Source organism: Macrotis lagotis, chromosome 4 (genome assembly GCF_037893015.1).
Source record: "Macrotis lagotis isolate mMagLag1 chromosome 4, bilby.v1.9.chrom.fasta, whole genome shotgun sequence".
Taxonomy (NCBI): domain Eukaryota; kingdom Metazoa; phylum Chordata; class Mammalia; order Peramelemorphia; family Peramelidae; genus Macrotis; species Macrotis lagotis.
Genome location: NC_133661.1, coordinates 37701387 through 37726144, shown reverse-complemented (window position 1 = coordinate 37726144; position 24758 = coordinate 37701387). Strand labels below are relative to the sequence as shown.

Below are 24758 nucleotides of genomic sequence, written 5' to 3'. Positions count from 1 at the left end.
TTTTCATTTACAAACATTTCCAAAACACAATGAAAAGATGATTGTACATGAAACTGCAAATCTACCTTGAAAAACTTGCTATTCCTTCCAAATATACAACAAAGATTTTTTTTTTCTTCTTTTCTCCTTTCCTCCCACCTCCCCTACTCTGAAAAAGATATTACTAACAGAATGGTTAGTGAAGTCTGAAAAATATTGTCTCAATGAATTTGCATGTTTTCATCAAGATTAATCTCATTTCCTTTTCAAAAGCTATAAATGGGGAAAATGCTATAGATAAAGATGACCTCCATTTTAGCATTGCATTTGACAACATTTTATATAGTATGCTTGTAGACAAGATGGTGAGAGGTGTGTTCGGCAAGTATATAGCCATGTGAGTTTAGAATAAGCTGCATGAGCCAGATTGATAAAAAGAATATATGAATACTGTACTTGTAAGAAAATATCTAGTAGTGTGCCCTAAGGATCTGTGATTGGCTCTGTGTTGATTATCATATCATATTTTATCATATATAAATTAATAATAATACATTAATATCATATAGTATATATTTATTATGAATATATACATATGTCTATTTATATACAGATACATATAGATATATACCTATATATATATATATGTGTGTGTGTGTGTGTGTGTGTGTGTGTGTGTGTGTGTGTGTGTAGATGAACAAAGGGATAGATGGGATTTGCTTATTAAATCCGGAGGTAAAAATATTGTTTGGAAGAATGGTATGTGTTATATGTTACATGGAGTTTCCTCAAAACATTTGATAGGGTTAAGCATTAGACTAAGTCAAATAAGACAAAAAGTCTTATAATTGAGTTCAATGTCCATGAGCCCTATAGATAATTAAGTGGAATTCAAACCCAGGTCCTCTAACACATTTTTTCCACAAGATCACACTGCTTCTGCATCAAGAATCAAAGACAGTATATGATCAAGGACACCAAGTCAAGAAAGTTCAGACATGCTGGAGGTGGGAAGGGGCAGGAAATAAGACAGCTGGATACAGGGGGGAAATAGGGTCTTCTTTGCCATCTTTGTCAATTTAGGCAGCTGAAAACTGCTGAGATGGTACCCTCTGGGGAAAAAAAAAAAACCTGATAAAGCTGATGGTGTAGGAGCAATTTCATCCTGCATGCAGCTCAATGGAGATGAATTTATGCCAATTTGGATAACCTTCTCTAACCTACACTTCTCATAATGCATACTATGTATTCTAACAGTCTACTCAAAAATACTCAGTGAAGCTTTGCTGCTCTGTGCCAGCCCTTTCAGGAACCTCTCCCTACATTCATTCTGTCAAGATGTGACCCTTGCAACCCAAAATCCCCTCTGTACACTTAGGGGAGTGGGATATGAAAGTAGGGGAGAGATATCCAGAGTAATGCAGTCTTTGTAAGAACTGAAGTTATCTGGTATTTTCTTTTTCCTCTTTTTCATCCCATCTGCTAGGTAATCAAAGAGGCTACTCACTGAAGTCCCCAGATAATCAAAATAAAATGAAGTGGTTCTCTGTTTTTAATTATGCAGAAAGAAAAAAGAAAACTCTTGGGAGCTTCTTCAAAACTGAGTTTAATAGGATAGGAGCCCACTCTTAAGCAGAGAATTGGATACCAACAGGTTGGTTTCTTCCCCTTTAATTTCACGAAAAACTATATTAGTGACTGCAAGGTGGTATTTTTCTGGGAGGCTATCATTGGATTTCATAAACCAATGGGCTCAACCATTCATTTCTGCAATTACTTTCCTAGCAATTTGTTTCCAGGCTGATTTCTTAAGCTATGAAAGACTCTGAACAGTCCATCCAATTGTTCTTTCTTATTAGAACTTTGCCAAAGTGAAATGTCTTGGCACATAAAGACGTTACCTTTCCTGACCTAATGCTAATACCCTCCACTTGGTGGCTGGATGCCACTCTTCTAGGCTGCTGTAAGGAGATAACTGCTTTAGATATAAATTGTTCTGCCATCCCACATCACACTACTCCCTAGGAAGTCCTTCCCTTCCACACCTAAGGGCTGACAATTCCCTAAGCCCACAAAGTAGGGCCCTAGAAAACTTCAGCTCATTTATCATTCTATTTTTAGGCATTTCTAAGAGAAAAAAAGAATCTCTTAGATATGTAGCACTTTTTTAATGTGCTAAGGCTTTAAAATCAGTAAACAGTAGGATATAATTAAATGCAAATGTGGGGCCATATTTAAAAATTAATCTTCTATAATTAATTAGTAATTTTAAATATTCTGGTAAATGATATTTTAATTGCACAAAATTATCCTAGCTAGGAGAGATAAAGTCATCTGCTAACAATTTGCAGGGTTGGAGTGAAAAATATTCACATATATTATGAGGGACAAGAGAAAGCTCCAATTTCCTTAAATTACCTTTGCCTTTACATTATTACAAAAGGAGATCTTTACTTCCAGAATGGTAGGAGACGTAACCACTGCAGTAAACTACAAACTGGAACTGATTCAATGCCCAATATGAGACCAGGTCTGTGCATCTATTAAGGATTAGATTGGCAGACATCCACCTGCTCTTCCTGGGACAAGTAAGCCAGAGAGGAAAATTGCTATAGGGACACAGTCTAATTCTGAACCCCCAACCCTACTGGATAACAGTTCTTAGAAATAATAACTAATGCTATCCTGGAGTTCTGTGTTCTTTATGCTTTCTCTTAAAGAGATTATTCCAAATAGTTCCTCCACCTCCTACAACTTTCCTATGGAAGAATCTCACTGAGCTCTACCTCTTTGGAAAGAGAAAATCCTTTCTTTACTTTATATAATACCTAATGTTTCTCTTCTCAAAACTTGATTGCTGAGTCTGGTCTGACTAGGGACATATGTAATAATTGAGAGGATACAAAAGTAAAAAAATCACATTAAATTACACAATAAGCATAAATACAGATCTGTTTTATGCCAAATATTTGTTGACTTGATATTGTGAAAGGTTGAGAAACAAATATAGAGAAATAGTAGCCACAAAGGGAAAAGAGAAAGAAGGGAAAAAGCAGACATGAAAAGACAGAGGAAGGGAAGAAAAAAGAGACAAATTCAGATAGGAGAGAGACAGAAAGAGTGAAGGATAAAGTATGAAAGGGGTGTGTGTGTGTGTGTGTGTGTGTGTGTGTGTGTGTGTGTGTGTGTGAGTGTGTGTGCGTGTGTGTGTGTGTGTGTGTGTGTGTGTGAGAGAGAGAGAGAGAGAGAGAGAGAGAGAGAGAGAGAGATTTGAGTCAAGAGGAGAAAAGGGAGTGGAAGGTTGTGTGTGACAGAATGGGTAGAGGAATAGTAGGGAGAAAGGAAAGGGAAGGGAAAAGTGAAGGGAAAGGGGGAAGGAAAGGATGAAATGAAGAGAAGAGGGAATGGAAATAAAGAGGAAAGAAAAGAGGGGAAAGTGAACATGAAAGGGAAGAAATGAAAAGAGGTAGGACATAGGTAAATGAGAAAGGGAAAAGGAAAGAGAACAGTAATAATCCATCCACTACTCCTAGCTCTGCCTTATGCATTCAAACAAAATAAATCTCATCTTTCTTTCATATGTCAACCTTTCAAATATAGGAACTGATCATGCTCCCCCTTAAATGTTCAGACTGAAAAACATCTTCTCTTGAAATTAATTTCATAATTTGCAAAATAAGGTTTCAATGAAGTGATCAGCTTCCAAATTGACAATCTTAAAACAAAACATGACCATGACATTGTCCTTCAGAATCTCCAGTGATTCCCTTATACGTCAAAGAGAAAAAAAAGGTCTCTTTCTCTGTTTAACAGTTTCAAACCCTTTCCATTCTGCCTCCAGAGTACCCAATAAAGATTATTTCACATTATTTGCATTTGCTTTTCATCCCAAATGGCCATTATATCATATCCCACATTCAACATTGCATCTCCCACCTCTATTTCTTAACACATGCTGCCCCCCCCCCCTTAGCTGGAATAAAATCCCTTACCACCTTCATCTCATAGAATCCCTTGGTTCCTTAAAAACTCAATTAAAGCACCACCTTATATAGAAAGTCTATCTTCTTTTCCCCAGATACTAATTCCCTCTCCTCCAGAAACTATTATTTTGTATGTAATTGACGTATATATTTATGTTTTCATTTCCATGATGTTTACAGCCAAAAAAAATTAATTTCTTGAGAACAAGTGGTAATCGGGGATTGTTTATGTTGCTGTTTATTTCATTCTATTTGGTCTCTTATTGCTAGCACCTAGAAAAATGCCTGGATACAAGAAGACACTTAATAAATGGTTGTTATATGAATGAATGACTAATAAATTTCTTTCCAGATCTCAGTACATACCAGTATTCCTGTCACAATTCTCATTTTTCCATAATTTTTGGTGTAAATAGGATTACCCCTTAGGACTTACGGTAACATGGAAAGAATTCATGACTTTGAGTCAGGAGAGGGTAGCTAGGTGATACAATAAGGAGAAAGACTCGTTCTGGATTTAGGAAGACTCATCTTCCTGAGTTCAAATCCAACCTCTGTCACTTCTTAGCTGTTTGATCCTGGACAAATAATTTAAACCTCATTTACCTCAGTTTCCTTAACTGCAAAATGAGTTGGAGAAGGAAAAGGCAAATCACTCCAGTATCTTTGCCAAGAAAACCTCAAATGGGGTCACAAAGAATCAGATATGATGAAAACAGCTGAACTACCAAAAGAGACCTGGGCTCTGAGATTAAATAGGTGTATGATTCTGGGCAAGTCATTTAACTTATATTTCTTCTTTGGTTAACATTAGATAATGATAATTATTCTACATGACTTCCAAAGCTATGATAAGAAAAAATGCATAAATATTAATGTACTTTATAAATATGACATTATTATTATTACTATTATTATTCATTACATAGATTATATTAAATAAGGCTGACATCCAGGTTTGGACATAAACATGTCAACCCTAAAACCTTTGTGATCATATTAAGTAAATAAGTTCTTACTAAATGACTCCTGAAATAATAGCAAGAAATATTGTAGGTCATTCGGCAATTCAACTCAAAAAACATTCTCTGTGTGCTTATCATTAGGGAATAAAAGTAAAAATGAAGCAGCTCCTTCCTGCAAGGAGTTTACATTCATTGATTTGGATGTAGAAATGGAGCAAAGAATTCTGTCATTTTAGAGCTGGGTAAACTGATGCCCAGAGATGGAATTGGATCTGCTCATATTTAATATGGATCCTCTAATTAAACCAAAAGAGTTCCAGAAATAATGGCTTTAAAAATCTGATATAAGCAAAAGACAAAAAAAATTTTTAAATTAGAGAATTGTCCGTTATGATGGACTTCCTCATCTCAGTTCATCCTAATGGACTGTTGATGGAAAATGCCATTTACATTGAGAGAAGGAACTATGGAGTCTGAACATAGACCAAAGCTTACTATTTTCAATTTTTTATATTTCTGTTATGTTTTCTTTTCCTCTCCTATTTTTTCTCCTTTTTGTTCTAATTCTTTTTTCACAATATGATTAATATTTAAAGATATTTAACATAGTTATCCATGTATAGTTTCTATTAGATTGCTTTCTGTCAGGTAGAAGGAAGAGAAAAAGGTGGAAGACAAAACTCAAAAATCTTACAAAAATGATTGTTGAAACTATCTTTGTACAGTATTGGAAAAATTATTAATTCATTTTAAAATTAGAGAATTATTTGAATCACAAATGAATTCATATTTCTTCAAATTCAAGGAAATAAATATCTGACAATTTCCCTTTCAATTAAGAATCTCCATCTCCTTTCATATACATATTTGCTTTCTGATTCTTAACTACTTTTGTCAAAATTATATTATTTCCCATTTGGGGAATGTTTTAAGGTCCTTCTCATGTTTTAAGTCCTTTAGCTAAAGGACTCTACTCACAACAGCCTCATGAGTTAGGTAATGTAAGTATCATTATCCCCATTTTACAGAGTCACCAGAATATAGTAGATTGTTCCCTGGGAAATGGGGAACACAAGAGTCCAAGCCTTGACCCTACATCTACTGAAGGGTCAGTGCGTATCCCTAAGCAAATGACTCCTCCTCTTACTTCCTCAAGCATCTACTTAAGGCTATAAGTTCCAGTGCTGATCTTCATTAGTGGAGGGGGGCTTGCTTATATGGCAGGCCCAAATACTAATAAAATCACATATCCAAACTATGGCTCTATTTTAGATAAAGAAACTGAGTTACAGAGAGATAATATAACTCACCCATGATCAAACAGTTGCTATGTATGAAATGAAAGGTGAACCGGGACTATTGACTCTGTATTTGGAAATTAAAACATGAAGTTAGGATGCCCCTCATGCAGAAAGTCTTAAGGTGCAGATCTAGTTTCTAGGTGAAGGTAGAATACAGGAGAGGAAACAAAGATACTTAATTGTTGGAACTCAATGGGAAATCCATAAGAAATAAAGAATATATTTTGAAAATGATCACTAGAGTTGTTGAAGTGACCTATTCTGAAACATCTATTGCATTGTTCAGCCCACTTGTGACACAGAGAAAATGCTACTCCTCCCTCTTTTTTCCCCTAAGAAAAAGAGCTTTCCCCATTGTCTTGTAGAGGTCCATGTACTGTAAGCCAGGGATCAGCAACCAAAGAGCCTATGGCTATCATCTGACTTCTAGAGGGATGCCCCTGACTCTCTCCACCAACTCTCCAAACAGATGGCACCACTATTTCCTTGGAAAGAAACACCGTCTCCAATGATGATGGCATACTACATCATGCCTTAATGCTTGCTGCTGGCGCTGAGCTCTCCCAGGTCCTGAACACAGCGGCAGCAGCTGTCTGCCTAGTCTCCACTCCCACATTTCCTGCTTACTGCAGTGACCCCCATGCAGCATCTTCCTGGGCCCTTGGGAGGCTGTTACACCCAAGTGCTGTGAGGTTTAGCATCTAGCCATCCAGAGAAGAAGAAAGAAGGAACAATCAGAGGGGAGAAAAATAAACACGTTGAAAATAAGGCAATTTAAGTATACTGTTTCACCTCTGAGTCCTTGGGGCCTAATACTGAGTTGGGGTTCCTGAACTGCCCTCCAGCTATATCCTCACTCCACAGAGGAATGCCTTTTGTAATCCTCTGTCTTTTTATGGAGGCTTTCCCTTTAAATCTGTATCCACCACCACCAGCTTTATCTCTCCTAAGAGCTCTATGAGTGAGGCACTAGAAGCAGAGATGATTACAAGAACAAGAATAGGGACCTGGGTCTGTGATTTCATTGCTATAGGGAACTACCAAATGAGAAAACTCCATCTACAGTACATGTGAGAACCATTCCTGCAAATTATAGTCATAGACAGTAGCCCAGAGAATTGAAAAGTTTTCAAATTATCTCAGGTCTCACATACCAGTGTGTGCTAGAGAAGATACTTGAACTCAGGTCTTTTTAAGTCTAAGGAATAGTGCAGATTCACAGAAGGCAAACTGTTATTATTCAGTCATTTTTCAGTCTTGTCTGCTTTTTCATGACCACATTTGCAGTTTTCTTTGAAGAGATAAGGGAATGTTTTGCCATTTCCTTCTCTAGCTCTTTTTACAGATGAGGAAAATAATTTAACCATGATTTAAATCACTTACTTACTCAATTAACACAGCTAGTAAGTATTTGAGGTAAGATTTGAACTCAGGAAGATGAATCATCTTTACTCCAGGCTGAGCATTCTTTTCATTCTATAACACAGTCAACCACAGTACCTCTCTAATTAAAACATGCATTAATATATTTCTTTAAGGTTTGCAAAATTTTTCACTTACCTTATTTAACCTCATACTTACAATCATCCATGGAAATAGATGACAGTATTGATACATTTTTCAGATGAGAAAACTGAGGTACCACAGAGAGGCTAAATGATTTTGCCCAGGTCACATAGGTAGTCATTGTCTGTGTCAGGTCTCCTGACTTCCAGTTCAGCACCCTAACAAGCACAGTGCTTTGCTGAGTAAAGTAGACTTTGTTTTAGGGCAAGTTAAGATCCCTAAGGAGAAGATAGGTATTTTACTTCAGCTTTAAATCTGCAATGTCTAACTTGGTGCCTTGCCCATTGACAGAATGGAGAGAGACTACCTTGACAGGCAGAAAAAATGAGTTCCAATCTTGCCACTGATACTTTCCATCTTTTTTTACCTTAGATCTCATTGTACTGCAATTTCTTCATCTACAAAAAGAAAACTGGTGGTGTCTTAGGTCCTTTCCACCTAAGTCTATGGCACTTGTTATCTGTTTATGAGTTTGGCATTGGAGAGGAGCTATATTTTCTTTGATGTGCTTTATGGGATTCCTGATCTGGAAATACCCTCACCAGCAGATGGAAATTAGAATCTTGTCTGAAACTAATGATCTTAGAACACTGTCTAAGGGACCAAGAAGCAATGATTTACCTACTGTCATACTCAGTTCTTCCTGACACTAAGACCTATCCTCTAATTCTATACTAACCTGTCCCTCAATAAAAGTGCGTAATTGAACTGAATGAAATTCACAAGACACGTACTCACAATTCCCCTTTTTAAAAATGAAGCAATATAACTTCTGAAAAGTGTGTCCTCTATTAGCCTATAGATCAGGGGCTTTAGCATATGTGGTGCCTTTAATCAATATATGGAGCATCTAGGTGATGCAGTGGATAAAATCTGGACCTGGACTCAGGAACACTCACCTTTGGAGTTTGAATTCAATCTTAGACACTTACTAGCTCTGGGCAAGTTACTCAAACACTATTTGCTTCGGCTTCTCATCAATAAAATAAGCTGGAGAAGGAAATGGTATACCACTTCATTATTTTTGCCAAAAAAAAAAACCCAAATAAGGTCACAAACAGTAAGATAGGATTGAAACAACTAAACAATAACAAAATCAATAGTTTCCTGCTATGAAATAGGGAACTAGGTGACATTAAATGATGCATGCATTTATATTTTAAATGCATTTTTTATAGATCTAGCCCCTCTTCATTCCAAATGTTAGTGAAATATGTCCTTATAGCTCTGACCCTGAGAGAAATCCTGTAGTTAGTCACTAGCCTTAATGATTTAAACATTGTCACCTAGGTTTTCATCCTTCCCTGAGATACATTTCCTTTTTCATACTAAGAAAAATCCAACTGTATAGTAATGAGAAAGAATATACGACATGATTGAATCATCTCTAGCCATGCTCTAAAATATTTATTGAACACCAGTGAGGAGCTACAGGCTGGGAGTTCCAGAGTGACCCACAGTTATTGTGGTTACTTTCTTACATGGACTCTCAGAATTCTCAACTTTGCCACAGAGATGCTTGAGGCATCATCTAGTAACTTGTGTCTCAGGGTCCAGTCTATTCCTGATGATGCAGCATTTTTCCTCACCCACCCCATGCCTTAATCCTGCAGTAAAAAAAAAAAAACAAACCTTTTATCAAAGAGGCTTACAGCTCAAGCAACATGGCCAGACCAGCCAGCCAGGCATTCTGTAAATAACTGTGGGGGATGTTCCAGTCCTCTCCTCCCTCCAGGGTAAAATAAGTGCCTTAGAGAGATAAAAAGAAAAGATGCAGCATTTTTCAACTTCTCTCTGTACCAAAGGGATCGTGATTGACACACATTTCCAGGAAATGAAACATTTTTACAGTTTTGTTGTGCTTGTTTTATGTTTTGTTTGCTTTTGCTATGTGAAGAAAAATAATCATCAATAGGAAGGTGTGGAGAATTTTATCTTTAGGAAGGTGTCGGTGATAGTTCCCAGGAGCCGAGTGTTAAATTTCCGAAGTGAGTATTTAGATTTCAAGTGTTACCTGACAAGTGTTACAAATCAAGGTTTTATTTATAGTTTTGTTGGCTGCCTAGACTTAAGAAAGTGATGAAGAAAATGTTATTAAATGCAGATTAAATTTAAATGTATGCCTCATGAATTTTTTCCAGTAATCCATAGTTAAATATTTTCTAACATAGCTCTGTTCATAGGTCTCCTACTTAGAAGGAATCTTGGAAATTATCTTAGATGCATTTACAGATAAGGAAAAGGAAATTCAAAAATGTTAGCTAATTTGCCCTAGGTCATTCAGCAAGGAATTATTAGACATAACCTTTGAACCTCAGGGTTTCTAATTCTAGTTCCAATAAACTTCCCATTCTACCACAGTCTCTTCCTTCTGAATTAATAACATCACCGCCATATACTTGATGGCTCTATTATGCTCAGTAGAGGAACCTACAGGAATCCCAAAAGTCACCTTCAGATCAAACGACTCTTGAGAAACGGTGGCCAGACTGGAGGAGAGATCCCAGACAGTCAACAGAAGGCTTCAGCTACCAGCTCACTCATCCTCATTCTCATTTTAAGCTCAACCAACTGTGCTCTAAAGCTTGGGGAGTAAATATTCTGAAAGCATTGAAACTACTCAGCATTTAGTTTGACAAGCACTGTCAAAACATGGTCTGTTGAATTTCAGAGAACTGTTTGGCCAAAATTGTCCTTTGAATGTACCCAACCATGTGCAAATGCTAGCCAGATAATCAGAGTTTCCATAGTTAACCACTTGGAAATAATATCTCCTGAAGCTACCAATCCTCCTTATTTGCTAAATCTTAATCAGAGTCCTGTAGGGGGTGGGGGTTGAAAAAGGGTCTAAAGTCATCTGAAAGTAGGAAAACAAATTAACAAACCTAAAGGTAGCTATGGTTGGGGAGGTGAAGGCCTGAACAGATATCATCTATGGGAATGGGGGAGGGGTACAATAGCCTTTGTTACGGGGGGTGACTAAGGCAAAAAAAAAAAGATTGCCAGGAAACATTCTGAGAAGTCAGAGGGGTGCATTGTTGTTAATAAGTCACTGCACTCCATGTGTGTGTCCTGGATCATTCATCCTGAGGAAGGGAAGATCTTCTGGGGTGAAACCTCATAAAGCTGTGTTTATAAACTGCTCAGGACATCATGGTCTGACCCTGAGAGTTATCCTGGCATATAATTAGCTAAATACCTGAGCAAGCTATTGGGCAACTACCTCCCAATTAACCATGCTGTTGTTTCCGTTCCGGGACTTGATGCTCTGAGTTTGTTTCCAAGGAATATGGCGTCATTTCTTGAAATTAATTAAAGGGGTTAAAATAGAGTACATTGAACCAAATTACCATAATTCCTTTGCTTTTGAGTTCCATTTGTTTTCTATCAGAGGCAATTGACCAATGTACTAGAAGGATTTACAGTAGGAATGTGTGCTATGGACACCCTGTCTGTCTAGTAAAATCAATGAACGACTTCTCAGAATACTGGGGGGTTTTCAATTACTTTTAAATTCATAATTGAACAACAATTGGAAATCAATCAAAAAGAAATTTTTCAAACTAGCACGAGTAGGATCCCAAGGGAGAGAGGCATGAGAACATGTTCTGTTCTCAATCTAATGCAGAGATGGAAGATCATCCAGCCAGTCAGTAACAAGTATTTTATTAATAATAACAGTGTCACACACTATATTAAGTGTTCGAGATACAAAGAAAGGCCAAAATGCAAGGAGCTCATGATGCAATGAGGAAGAAAACAGGCAACCATAAAATAAAGAGGATAAATTAGAGACCAACAATATAAGGAAAAAGACTAAAATAAAAACCAGGAAATGCTTCTTGCAGAAGGTGAGATTTAAAATGAGACTTATATGATATTGGGGAAGCCAAGAGGAAGAAATAGGGTAGAAGAGAATTCTAGACTTAGGGATTCAATCAGTAAAAATGGCTGAATTTGGCAGGTGAGTCTTGTATGAGAAATAGCAAGGAGAGCAATGCCACTTTTTGGCAGGTATACAATTCTGTGCATATTTTCAGACTTTACTATAGCTGTTTTGCTGAATTTCTTCTTTTATTTTCTTTAAAATAATATTTGTTATATAAAGGTTTTCTTGGGCAGTAGCAATTGAAGAATACTGGGAGAAATTCAGTTTATGTAGAAATTAGTTTTTTTTTTTTAATTTGTAATTGAAGACATTTAGAGAAGTAATGAAAAAAGATTTGTTCTTCTTCCACTTGAATTTCACAGACCCACTGAAATCTATTCATGACCCTTGAGCAGCCTTAAATCCCAGATTAAGAAACCCTAGTCCAGAGGAAATTTATTTGAATGTATTCAGTAGCATGGTAGAGGTTATTTACCTGGAGTAGCTAAGTGGCACAGTGGATAAAGTGCTGGGTCTGAAGTCAGAAAGGTTCATCTTTCTGAGTTCAAACCTGGTCTCAAATATTTACTAGCTATGTGACCTTGGACAAGTCACCTAAGTCTGTAAAATGAACTGGAGAAGGAAATGGCAAACCCCTCCATTTTCTTCACCAAGAACAACCCCAAATGGAGTCATGAAGAGTCAGACACAACTGAAAAAAGAGTGAATAACAAAAAAAAATTTCTTGAGTCAGATATCTGCACTTTCCCCTCATACATCAAAATATCCTAGACCAGTTTGGGATGTCCATTTTCAAAATCATTTTTACATAAATGCCATCAGTTTAGGAAAAACTAATTTGAGCATGATAAATTTTATGTTCACCAATTTCAGCATTTACTTTAGCCATTTCAACAACTTGGGAAGTAGTTGACTAGTTCTGATATAGCTTCTCAAGATGAAGGGACATTGCAAATAGTATAGCTTAATAAATTATTTTCACATTCTCTCTCCTCTTCTTGGAATTTAACTCAGCTGTCACCTCTCAAAATTCTAATCTTCCTTGAGGATTCAACTCAGATGGAAAGGATGAATCACACAATTTACTGACTGTACCACCCCAAATTGGACAAAATCATTGGAACAACAATTTAGAATTGGAAGGGACTTCAAATGTCATCCAATATAATTATTTATATAAATGAGGAATTGAGACCCAAAAGAAGTTAGGTTACTTGCCAAAGGAAGCACATAGAATAAATAAGGGAGTAGGGAAGGTGGCATAGTGCCAGGCATAGAGACAGGAAGACTTATCTTCCTGATACAAATTTAGCCTGAAGTACTTATTAATTGTGTGAATTTGGGCAAGTCACTTAACTTGTTGCCTTAGTTTACTCATCTGTAAAATAAACTGGAGAAAGAAACCACTGCAGTATATTGTCAAGAAAACTTCAAATGGAGTCACAAAGTCTCAAAAATAGCTTAAAAAGTCTGAACAAAAATACAGCCCAATGACTCTAAATAAAGGACTTCCTCAATTATACTGTGCTGTCCTGCAGTACAGGGTATACCACAAAGACTCTTCATCTTCTGACTTTTATGTAGTACAGGCTTCAATGAAACCCCCACTCCAGTTTAATCAACTAAGTCAAAAATTTAAAAGGCCACTTGAATCATTATTGAAATCCCTCATTAATAAATGAATATTGGGTTGCTTTGTTTGTTGTACATTGACAAACAGTGATCATGGTGTATTCACCAAAACTGAATTCCAGTTTCTCAATGATATAAGATGCATTCATCTCTGTATTTGTTTTTGTAAGGTCTTGGCATAAAGTAGGTGTTTCAATCAAGTGCCTAGCTTGTAATAGGTGTTTAATAAATGTTTATAGAATTATTGAATTGAATTGACTCAGAGTTTTTGTTCCTCAGCGTTTTTGGTCGTATTTCAAGAATATCTGTCCTTATGACTCCTCAAACTTACCAATTCATATGTCATCCATCTCCACCCTATTTTAGTTATCCATTAATAAAACCACATCTTAGGCCACATAATCACTTGGAATTGCTTCACTTCTAAGAGAGCAAAACACTCAAATCATCTTCTATGACCATAATTTCTTTTCTATCTTTTTCATATCCTAAGACCTAGGGACTTTTTCTTTAATCTCATGATGACCCCTGATTCCTTTGCCTCTTCCCTATAATCTCAATTCATTATCTCCATTTCAGTTTCACTTATACCACTACAAGCTGTAATATAAAGCTGGGCATTTAAGTGGTATACTGGTCTACCCTTGAATCCAACCCTACCCTAATTAAGGTAGCCATAAGACTAGATACATGAACCTGTATACACATACATGCATACTACATATATAATATGTATATATATACACATACATACATAAATATATATATATATATATAATTCATATACTTGTATTAAAAAGCCTTGACCCATTTAGAGAGTATAATAGGACTTTAGACCACAAAAGATGTCATATAAGAAACATCACATGATTGACTAAAATCATCAGACCCACATGGATAAATGTATAAAAACAATGTATGGATATATTTTGTATAGAATATATAAATACCTGAGAACAGGTAGAAATAAAAGACTCCAAGATCAGAACTCGAGGATTACAGTTCAGAAACTATAGTCAATCCCCTGAAATTGAATCCTGCATGGAAGACAGAGTGATTCTGCATTCATTATCCCCCTATTGAAAAGTTTATTAGAGAGACTGGCCAACAGGAAAACATATATTCAACCAGAAGTTGAAAGGATATACTGAGAACAAACAATCGTTCCAGTCACCAAGGAGGAAAGTAGCTTCAATAATTGCATGTCCATTACACTAGATAAAAAAGTTTTGTTCAAGAATGGACCTCTATTCCATAAAGCACCAAAAAGTAAAAATTATCTCTTTGTCATGCATATGTATGTATATATATACATACATACATACATATATATATATATATATATATATATATATATATATGTAATGTGTGTGTTTGTGTGTGGATGACCTACAATTGTACCTCCTCCCCACTATATTTTAAGTTCAAATCCATTCTTCCCATGGGTTATTGGGAGAATACTCACCAGTGTTTTGTTTTAGTTTGGTTTGGGTTATTTTTTTGGGGGGGAAGGAAACGTTTCTCTCTGTTTCAAATGTCATTTTAAGACATCTACAGATTGTTAATGATAATCACATTGGCAGGGTTTAATTAATCAACAGTAATAGAAACTCAGGCCCTCATTATTACCTCTAGAATCCTAGGAGTAGTAGTCAATAGATTCTGTAGGGATCTCAACCCATGAGCACAATCTAGGGGGAATAACCCGAGAAGGGGTGTTACCTGTACATTTCATACTGAATCATTACAAAATCTCCATTAATAGCTACTGACACCTTTTTGTGAAGCCTTCCACCATCCCCTTTTTCAACAGTTGATCTTGGTTCTTATTTTATTAAGAACTATGCCATCCAATTCACTTGTTTTTAACTAATCTCTTCCCTTACCTTAAATATTTTTTCTTTACCTTTAATTTCAAAAGCTAAAGTCTTTATGTGTGCTTTTAATTCCATTCCTTTTCACTTCTCCCAGGAACTTATTCTGTTGTTCACCTCCTTTCTCTCAATTACAATTTGATGTTATGAATTTCTCCATCTTTAGTGATTACTCTCCTTCTGAATGCAAATGCACTTCTCTTGTCTTTAAATAATTAATCAATCAGTCAATCAACAAAACTCTTTCTTGACCTTTGCATTTGCCCCTCTTCATTGCTAAGTCAAATCCATACAAACCTTCTGCAATTCCCTAACACCCACTTGCTCCTCAATCCCTTATAATTGGGTTTCTGTCTTCACCATTGTCTCTTTTGTCTCTGAAACCATTTTCTCTAAGATGACCTTCTCTAAAATATCCTCTCCAAAATTTCCTCTAGATGATGTCTTTCTCTTTCTCTTATGTTCTATGACATTTTATTCTTCTGTTCCTTGAATGACCTTCCAAAAACATCTCCATCACTGGTTAGTCTTCTTTCTCTATCAACTAAATATAGATGTAACTCTGTGCCCATACCCTTTATTTGGCATCAAAATTTCTTCTCTCCTCCTTCCCTTGGGGATTTCATTTATCCTACAATTTCAATGATCAATTTTGTGGAATGATCCTTAGGATTAATTCTTGCTGTGAGCTCAACCTCTGAGTTTCAGACTCCCATTTCACATTCTTCTACAGAACAACTCTATCTTAATATCTTACTAGCTCCTTTTGCTCATTATAACTATTATCAACCTCATCAGCCCTCCTCTCCCTAAAAAATTAATTATCAAGGTCTCTATTTTGCTGTTGTTGTGACTTTTCATTAACCTAAGCTCAGAAACCATAGAATACAGTTGAATTAGTCAACTGTATTTGAAGGTAGGAGTTCTCTCTTAGGCGAGATATAATCGTTGTGCCTCATTTCTCTCACTGGCAAATGAAGGGAATGGGACTCGAAGACTTCTAAACTCCTACATTTGTGATTTTATGAATCATGAAGTCTTGCTTGACTCAAGAAACAAGTATCTAGCATTTGTTAATTTTCCAAGGTATGCCAGACACCATCCTTGAAACTGAATTTTTAAAAAAGAAAAAAAATTATTCTCACTATAAGGGAGAGGGTATACAGAACATACATATAATGTGTAAACATATATGTATATGCACATACATAAAAGAATTACAGTTATCTGCACCCATCTGTCTTATGTTTATTTATAGTGCTAATGCCTAAACAAACTATGAGAGGCATTAATATCTGGGAGAATAAAGAAAAGCTTTATGTGGAAACACTTGAGTTTTGCAAGGAGCTAGTTTTTCTAAGAGGCATGAATTAGTTAGCAGTAGATTCCCAGGTATGAAGGGTAGTTTGTGCTAAAGTAAAAAAAAAATGGGAAATGAAATATTGAATGCAAGTAATATCCAGTAGGCCAGATAATGTATAAAGGCACGTAAGATAGAATAAGACTGGCAAAGTGGCCTGAGGCCAGATTGGGAAGAACTCCAATGCTGAACAAGAGCATCTTATCCTGTGAGCAATAGGAAGCCATTAGAAGTTTTTGAGTAGGAGCTGAAATGACCTGTCTCATTCACTTTTGAATTTACAATTAGACATCTCCTACAGCATCTCACACATAAAAATGAATTTAATAATGGTTTCTCCATTTGAGCAGTATTCTTCATCCTATTCATTTGTTTGAAAAGTATTAAATGCCAAGCACACAGTACTGAGGAAAGCACTGGGGATGCTAAGAACAAAGTCAATACATTTCCTCCACCAAGGAGCTTATGAATGATTATAGATGATATGATAAATATGATAAGATAAGATTGATAGAAGCAAGCAAATAAAACCAGAACCAGATGAAGAAATAGCAGAAATTATTCTTAACTGGAGGACAGGAAAAGAAATCTGGGAAAACTTAATGGATTAGATGACTCCTGAACTGAGCTTTTGAAAGAAGGAGAGATTTCCTACAGACAGATAACAGGAAAAAGTGCATGGAAATAGAAGGAGACAGGGAGATCTCTGGAAATATAGAAAGTACAGTTTAATAGGTAGAACACTAGTCTTGGAGTCAGATCTGCATTCAGATACTACCTCTGCTACCCTTGGTATGTTATTTAACTTCTTGTGACTCAGTTTCCTAAAATTGATGGCTTTAGATCTTATGATGTTTAAGGTTCCTCTAAGTCTGTGATATCATTTTAAGCAGATTGGTCTGACTACTACATAAAATCATGAGGAGCAGTACAGTGAAATAAAGCTGAAAAAATAGGCTGCAGTTTCCAACAAGGTCACATTGGGGAACTGATTTTTTAAACAAATCCAGCACTTTGGGAAACCAAAGAAACACCCGAGTGAGCTCCAAAGAGTGGTCATAGACCTACATTACCCATGATAAAGGGAAACAGGTCTTAGATCAAAACCCTTAGGAACCCCTTTTAAGAGTGTGAGAAGCCCCTCACTTATTTCTTCAGTTCTTTTTCATCAAGGAATGAGATATATCTGACCCCTGTTGGTGACTTTCTCCCTGCTATGGCCTCAAGGAACAATTGTCTCCATGAAAACATGCCAACCCCCTTCTTCTCTTTCATGTCCTAGATGACCCACCCACCTTTTATAAGGCCTCTGCCCTCCTGAAAATCGGAAATCCCTCTTTCAAGTCATACCCTCTCCCACTCTCAGCAGCTCTTTACTTCCCCTTCAATTATCTTTCCTCTCAGTCCCAGGATGCTCTGATCCTCTTCTCAGGGCATGCCCTCCATTCCTTTCATCACTTTTGTAACCTGACTGGGAGGCTGTTCTGATAGTCTGATGTCTTTTTCTGTATCTAATGGAAACCAAGGCTTGTTCCCAGTGCCCTCCTCAAGTTATCTCATTCTGAGTACTGAGTACATAGGACAAGTCCCAGGGCATAGAAGATGGGTTGGGTTAGTGACAGTTCACTCTACCACTTCACTTCAGTTGGGTAGCCTCTGCAATGGCTTATAGCAACTGGGCTTCTGTATCTGGGGAGGACTGGTCAAATAACCAAGGTTGCCAGGAAATAATTCACTCTATTGAAAACATTCCCAAATCAAGAATGATCTAATGAATAGTCTCAGGATACCTTTAATTTGTAATATGACACTGTTAAATACCTTTGCGTGCCCTAGTTTCCAATGAGATCTTTAGACTCTTTTATCCTACTCAAAAAAATGTAAAAGAAATAGTTCACAATAGACATCATAGGTGTACTCCAATTAATATTTTAATCTGCCAATAATTCATTTAAAATTATAACTGAGTATACTATGGTCAACATTGCTGCTTTATTGTCCTGAGACAAAGCCAATGCGTCTCTTGCATTCTCTTCTCTCATGCCCTTCTCATGGTTCAGTGTGCTTACATCAACCTCTCCCCCCCGCTTCTTCTAGCTAAAATGGACTACTTTCAGATACTTCATCTCCTTTTGCTTTCTCTGGTTTCCATGATTTCACACTCACCATCAGTTACCTGAGCACTCCTTCCACCTGTTAGAATTCTGCTCTTTCTTCAAACTGCAGGTTAGGCTTCAACTCAATCAACAAACCATTATTAAGTACCGCCTATAGCTCAACCCCTGTGATATACACTGAAGATATGAAAGCCAATGAGAAACCTTTCCTTATGGTCTGTATGCTAGCAGATTTTTCCTTTGCACCTAGATGACTTTGGTGGCCCCCATACCATCATCTTTGGACAAGGACCAGTATCTCTCATCTTTATCCCCCAAACTTCAGCTAGATCACCCTCTAGGGAAGCTCTGAGTTCCAATGTGTTCAGTCTTTAGTCTGCTATTCAATTAACTAGCTTTTATGAAATTCCTGCATTATACCAAGCATTAGGAATGTAAAGAAAGGGGAGGGGGACCCAATCCCAGCTCATAAGGAGATCACAGCTAATCTAAAAGCCTCTAAGTATTGCCATCTTCCCAACTTCCCATCACAGAACTTTTAGACCTTCTGGTCCTTTCCATCTTCCTTGCACATGAGTCTTTTTTTTTCTTTTTGGAGTTGTCTCTCCCTGTTAGGATGTGATTTCCTTGATCGGAGACTATCCACTTTTTCCTATCCTTATCCTCAGCTCTTGGTAAAGTGTTTGGCTTATAAAAGGCACTTGAAAAAAGGCTTTCTCATCAGTAATTCATTTATTCCACTCTCTTAGTTCTTGTGAAACTCATTTGTCTTTGTAACATTACTTTATCCAACATTATATTTTCATGGAAACAATTATTCCTATTAGGTGATGTTTGCCTATATAACTCTCAGGACTCTTAACATGAAGCAGAGATAAAATGACTTAATAAAAAGAGAAAGTATATTTATAATTCACCACCATTTATTTCTCTGGCGCCTATCTGAAACCCTGGGGGCCCTGTTTTTAAGTTTCCACTTTAAGTGACTCACCCCAGGGGTCACTTAATGGTCTGAAGCTTTAGTTCAGAAAGATGCATATTATAGATGATTATCAATACACTTACTGTCCATCTTCACAGTCATAACTGCTCAGAACTTTATTAAGCTTTCACATCTCTCCCTCCCCTTTATCAGTCTTTCCAAATGGGTGACTTGTTTCTGATTTCAATAGGCTATGTATGAGGTTCTATCTCTTCTACTTGGCATAAGTTTTCTAGGTAACATTTGGAGAAGGAGAAAATAACCATCCAGTGATTGTGAAGCCAAAGTTTTTCGCATTAGCTGGTGAAATAACAAATGGCATTTAAGGAAATGTTTCCCATTACTCCATCACAAAGATGATATAAAAACCAATACCAACCAAGTTGTCCGAGATAGTCTAGAAAGTTCAGTCCATGGTAAAAAGTGACTGCCTTCAGAGGCAGTTCAATGGAGCTTGACAGAAAGTGGAAAGAGAAAATATGTAGATCCATTAAAAGCTCAGCATATATATAGAAATCCATCACCCTTATTTGTGCATTTAATTGAAATCAACACTTAAACAATTATGCTAACTTCAGTTATCGTGTTCGTGTCCATCAATTGACCTCTCAACCATCAATATAATAGTAAAGTTTGATGAATATTTACTCTTCTAATCTCAACTTAATGATCTTTTTTACATAAGTGATGACTTCTATGCATACTAGTGGTCCTTACCCAAAATGAGTCATTAAAATTGAACCTCATATTAGATAATAAGCAAGTAGCCTTAAACACAAGCACAATTTGTGACCTTGCTAGGATCAACAAATGTACAATTTTGGTGTGCTAATACATTCTTGGGATCTTTGCTTCCTTCCCTCACCTCCTAGTTCCATACATCCTTTCCTACCACTACTTCAAATTCATATTGTGGTAGACCTTGAAATATTTGTAGGAAAGGATGTATGGCACTGGGAAGAAAAGGAAGGTCCCAAGTCCTGGCCTGGTGATCTTTGCAACAACTACACTGGACCACAACTGAAGACACCAGAGACATCATAGAGCTATTGAGCATAGCTCTTAAAAAGATTAAAATATTCAAAGTGCTCCAGTATCATCAAGGTTCAACACCAACATAGCATTTCAAAGTGAAAACAATGGTAACTTAGAGGACCAAGTTTGATATGCCCAACATTGTATGATAATAAATACCAATTTAACCTCTTAGTGTCCTTCAAACATTCAGTAAACCTAAGACTGTCTGAGCCTCATAATCAAAAAGAAAAACAACCCTTAGAAGAACTCCAGGCAAGGTAATTCCAGGTCCAGGAGTTCACCTGGTCAAGATCTCACACATTCTATAACAAATAAACCAATTCACTGACCTCATTGATGAAGGTCTGGGCTCCATGAGGACTAAGTAGCAGGATTGCTCGACGTAGTGTATCCCGATAGCGATTTAGTTCCTCAGTCTTCATGGTGGTAAAGAGGCTGGTGAACACCCGACTGATGTTCCTGTCTACCTTCTGTAAAGATACATCAAGCCCTAACCTGGAGGCCTGATCCAGAAAGCTCTGCAACCCACGGATATCTATGAAAAATAAAGAAGGAAAAAAAATGAGGTAGAGGAAAGAATATGGAGAATATAGAAAGGAAAGATCAGGGGGGGAAAAGGATGAAAAAAGGGATGGAAAACAAAGAAGAAAAGAGAGAGAGAGAGAGAGAGAGAGAGAGAGAGAGAGAGAGAGAGAGAGAAAATCATTAGGAAATTAATTCAATCATCAATTTACTCAGGGCCCAGTCAAAAACAAAAGAAAAACCTGCTGTGTGTGTGAATTAGTGTGCAAAGTTCTATGTGATATATAAATATTACATAGGACCAAATTACCCCCCCTTTCATGAATTTTACAGGCTAAAACTGGGAAAAGATGCACAAAACTCTAAGGTGCAAAGTGAGATACTGTGGAAAGAGCACAGAATTTGAATCCAGATGCCATGATTTCAGATCTCATCTCTGACATTCAATGCCTTGAGATAGTGACAAATCTCTTAAATTCTCTGATCTTCACTTCCCTCTTCTGTAAACTCAAGGACTGGGCAGTTTAGGAGGCTCAAAGCACTGGACTTGGGAGTCAGGAACACCAGAGGTCAAATCCAGTCTCAGAAACTTACTAGTTGTGTGACTCTGGGTAAGTCACTTAAACCTGATTGTCCAAGTTTCCTCATCTATAAAAATAAGCTGGAGAAGGAAATGGAAAACCCTTCTGGCATTTTTTGCTAAGAAAACCCCAAATGGGGTCAGCAAGAGTTAGATATGACTGGAACAAGTAAACAATAACAACAAAAATGGAAGCTCATACTATATGGCCATTGGGGTTTATTTCAGCTCTAAGTTGAATTTCATGGGATCTTCATACAATAGAGAAGAAGAAAGTAAAGAATGAATGCCTGACATTAAAGTTAAAAAACTTTAAATGCCCAAAGGCTTAGTCATAAGGCACATAGATGAACATGGAGAAATTTATGAGCTTAGAAGGTTCAAGGACATGGAACATGGGATTTAACTCCCTTTGAGGTAGCTCATCATGGCCAGGATTTGAGGATTGGGAAAGACTTCCTGAAGATGAAGATAATATATTAGTTAGATTTTGATGATAAAATGGAAATAATAATATTTCTGAAAATTAGGATTTGTATCTACAAAGAAAATTCCATAATGGCAAATTAATACAAGAACATTGCTTCCAATTAGAGTCAGGTTATCTTGGGGGGACCTGAGTTTATTGAAGATCATGAAAAGAAACAGCAGAAACAGTAATATATTATGGCAGGCTACAAAAGTTAAGCCCCTACAGGATACCTAGAAGGACTAGATTTGGCTGCTAGAATTAAAAAGAAAAGTTCTTTTATGGAATGATAAGACAAATTCCACTCCTACAAATACAGCCCTCAAAATATCCTTGAGAATTCAACAAATAGACCATAATGAAATTACAGCATTTTCACAGATAAAACCTAAGTCCAAAATTGCCTGGAGAAACCACTGATCCACATAAAGTGTAAGGAAAAAACATTTAGTAGATATTTCTCCAGCAAATACTCATAATCTCCTAAGAATGAAATTAAAATTAGTAAGAGAAAGAGAAAGTCTTCCCAAATATAGACCTAGCAGAAATCAAAATTATATGAATAGAAGATAAAATATATATCCTCCCTATCTTTCTGTATGCCCCAGAAATTGTCGCAAGGATGTTTTCAGGGAGCCCCCATAAGATAAACTTAAATCTCAATAGCTTTATTCACCAACAAAAAAGGGAAATATCTCTTTGCCTCATAATTTATGGAATATTGAATAAGAGTGAATAATAACATGAAATAAAGTTGTTCAGGTCATTGCTAACCTTTGGGACAAATTCACCACCTTTTTTTACTGTCTCCAAAAGGAAGTACTTGAGAAAGGGGGAAAATCAATTGAATTCCTTTTAATAAATTGTATATTGCTAGAATAACAATTTGACTTTTAAATTTTCTGCTTGGAAACTTCCAAAACTCTGCAACCTTCTTAATGTGAGTAAATCCTCCAAAGGTACAAATAGCAGCTTTGGCAAACTTCTCATCTTGTCTAATTTGGTGTCCTGGATCATGTTCTTCCTAGTCTATGTCCCAGTTGGCAGAATGCTAGACCTGGAAATCAGGAAAAAAACTGAATTCAAGGCTCAGATACTTATTTAAGTAACCTTAGGCAAGTCACTTAATCTCTCTGTCTCTCAACTTTCTTATTTTTAAAATGGTGGTAAAAATAGCAAAGACCTCTAAGATTCATTTGTCTGTTTGGGGTGGTGGTGATGAAATATTTGTTAAGTGTTTTACAAACCTTAAAACATCACATAAGAATCATTATTATTGTAAATAATAATAATCTTACCTAGAGGATTGATTTTGACAGTTAGATATAATGGACAGGTTGTTGCATCTGGGAGTAAGGAAGCTCGTTATTCAAATCACATTTTCACCCTTTCTAATGTATAATTAGAAACAATTTATAACCACTGTGACCCTCAGTTTCATCATCATAAAGCAGTGCTGATAATAATATATGCATGCTGGGTAGCCAGGTAGCACAGTGGATAGAGCACCAGCCGTGGAGTCAGAAGTACTTGAGTTCAAATCCAGCCTCAGATACTTAATAATTACCTAGCTGTGTGGCCTTGGGCAAGCCACTTAACCCCATTGCCTTGCAAAATCCTAAAAAATAATATATGCATGTCTACTCCGCATGGTGAATCGTAGTATCATATGTTTAGAGCTGCAAAAGACTGTAAAAGTGATTTACTCTAACTACTTTCTTTTACAGAGAGGAAAGAGAACGTCATTGAGGTTTAATGACTTTCCCAAGGTCACAGAGCAAGAAAATGGTAGATCTGAGAGTTAAACTCAATTCCACTGACTGCAGTTTTTCCAGCTCATTATACCATTTTGAAGCATTTTGAAAAAATTTTAAATAGTATTAGGATTTTAAGTATAATGCCCAGCATACTAGAGGCCTTCCTCTAGAATATTTTTACATCTTATGTGTTTAAGGTAGTTTTTAAAATAATCATATTATTTTATTTAATTTAATTCACTTAGCATTACATTTCCCCCTAAAACCAATTTTTCCCTAATCTACATACACACACACATACATACACACAAAGAACCCTCATCAAAATTCACCTATCCCATGTTGCATGACCTTGAACCCTCTAAGCTCATAAATTTCTCCATGTTCATCTATGTGCCTTATGACTAAGCCTTTGGGCATTTAAAGATCTTTAATATAAAGAACTGCAGAAGCATCTCATAGATAGCAAATGTTTTGTTTCTATTCAGTCTCTTAGCAGTTCTAGTTTGATCAATTTGAATTCAGCCTGCCATTCATCTCTCATCAGCCATCCTCAAGGGAGAATTGCAACAACTCCTGGACACATGCACCAAAGCTGGGGAAATATCACAAAGAGAGCCATGCTCAGCAAACTACAGAAAACAAAGACCCTTTGCAGCAGCAGGTTGGCCCCTCCTTTGAGTATCTTCTGCACAGAAGGAGGCTCTGCCAACAGAAGGGCAGAGTGGGATTTTAAAGGTCTTT

At 36.6% G+C, this 24758-nt stretch overlaps 1 protein-coding gene across 1 annotated transcript in view; it reads right to left on the bottom strand.

Moving 5' to 3' along the window:
- The window catches only part of GRID1 (glutamate ionotropic receptor delta type subunit 1), a 1019672-nt gene that overhangs the window by 609527 nt on the left and 385387 nt on the right, over nt 1-24758 (bottom strand). The window contains exon 3 of the mRNA XM_074236323.1: nt 21016-21221. Coding sequence (XP_074092424.1) covers nt 21016-21221 — 206 coding nt within the window. The remainder of the gene's footprint in view (nt 1-21015; nt 21222-24758) is intronic.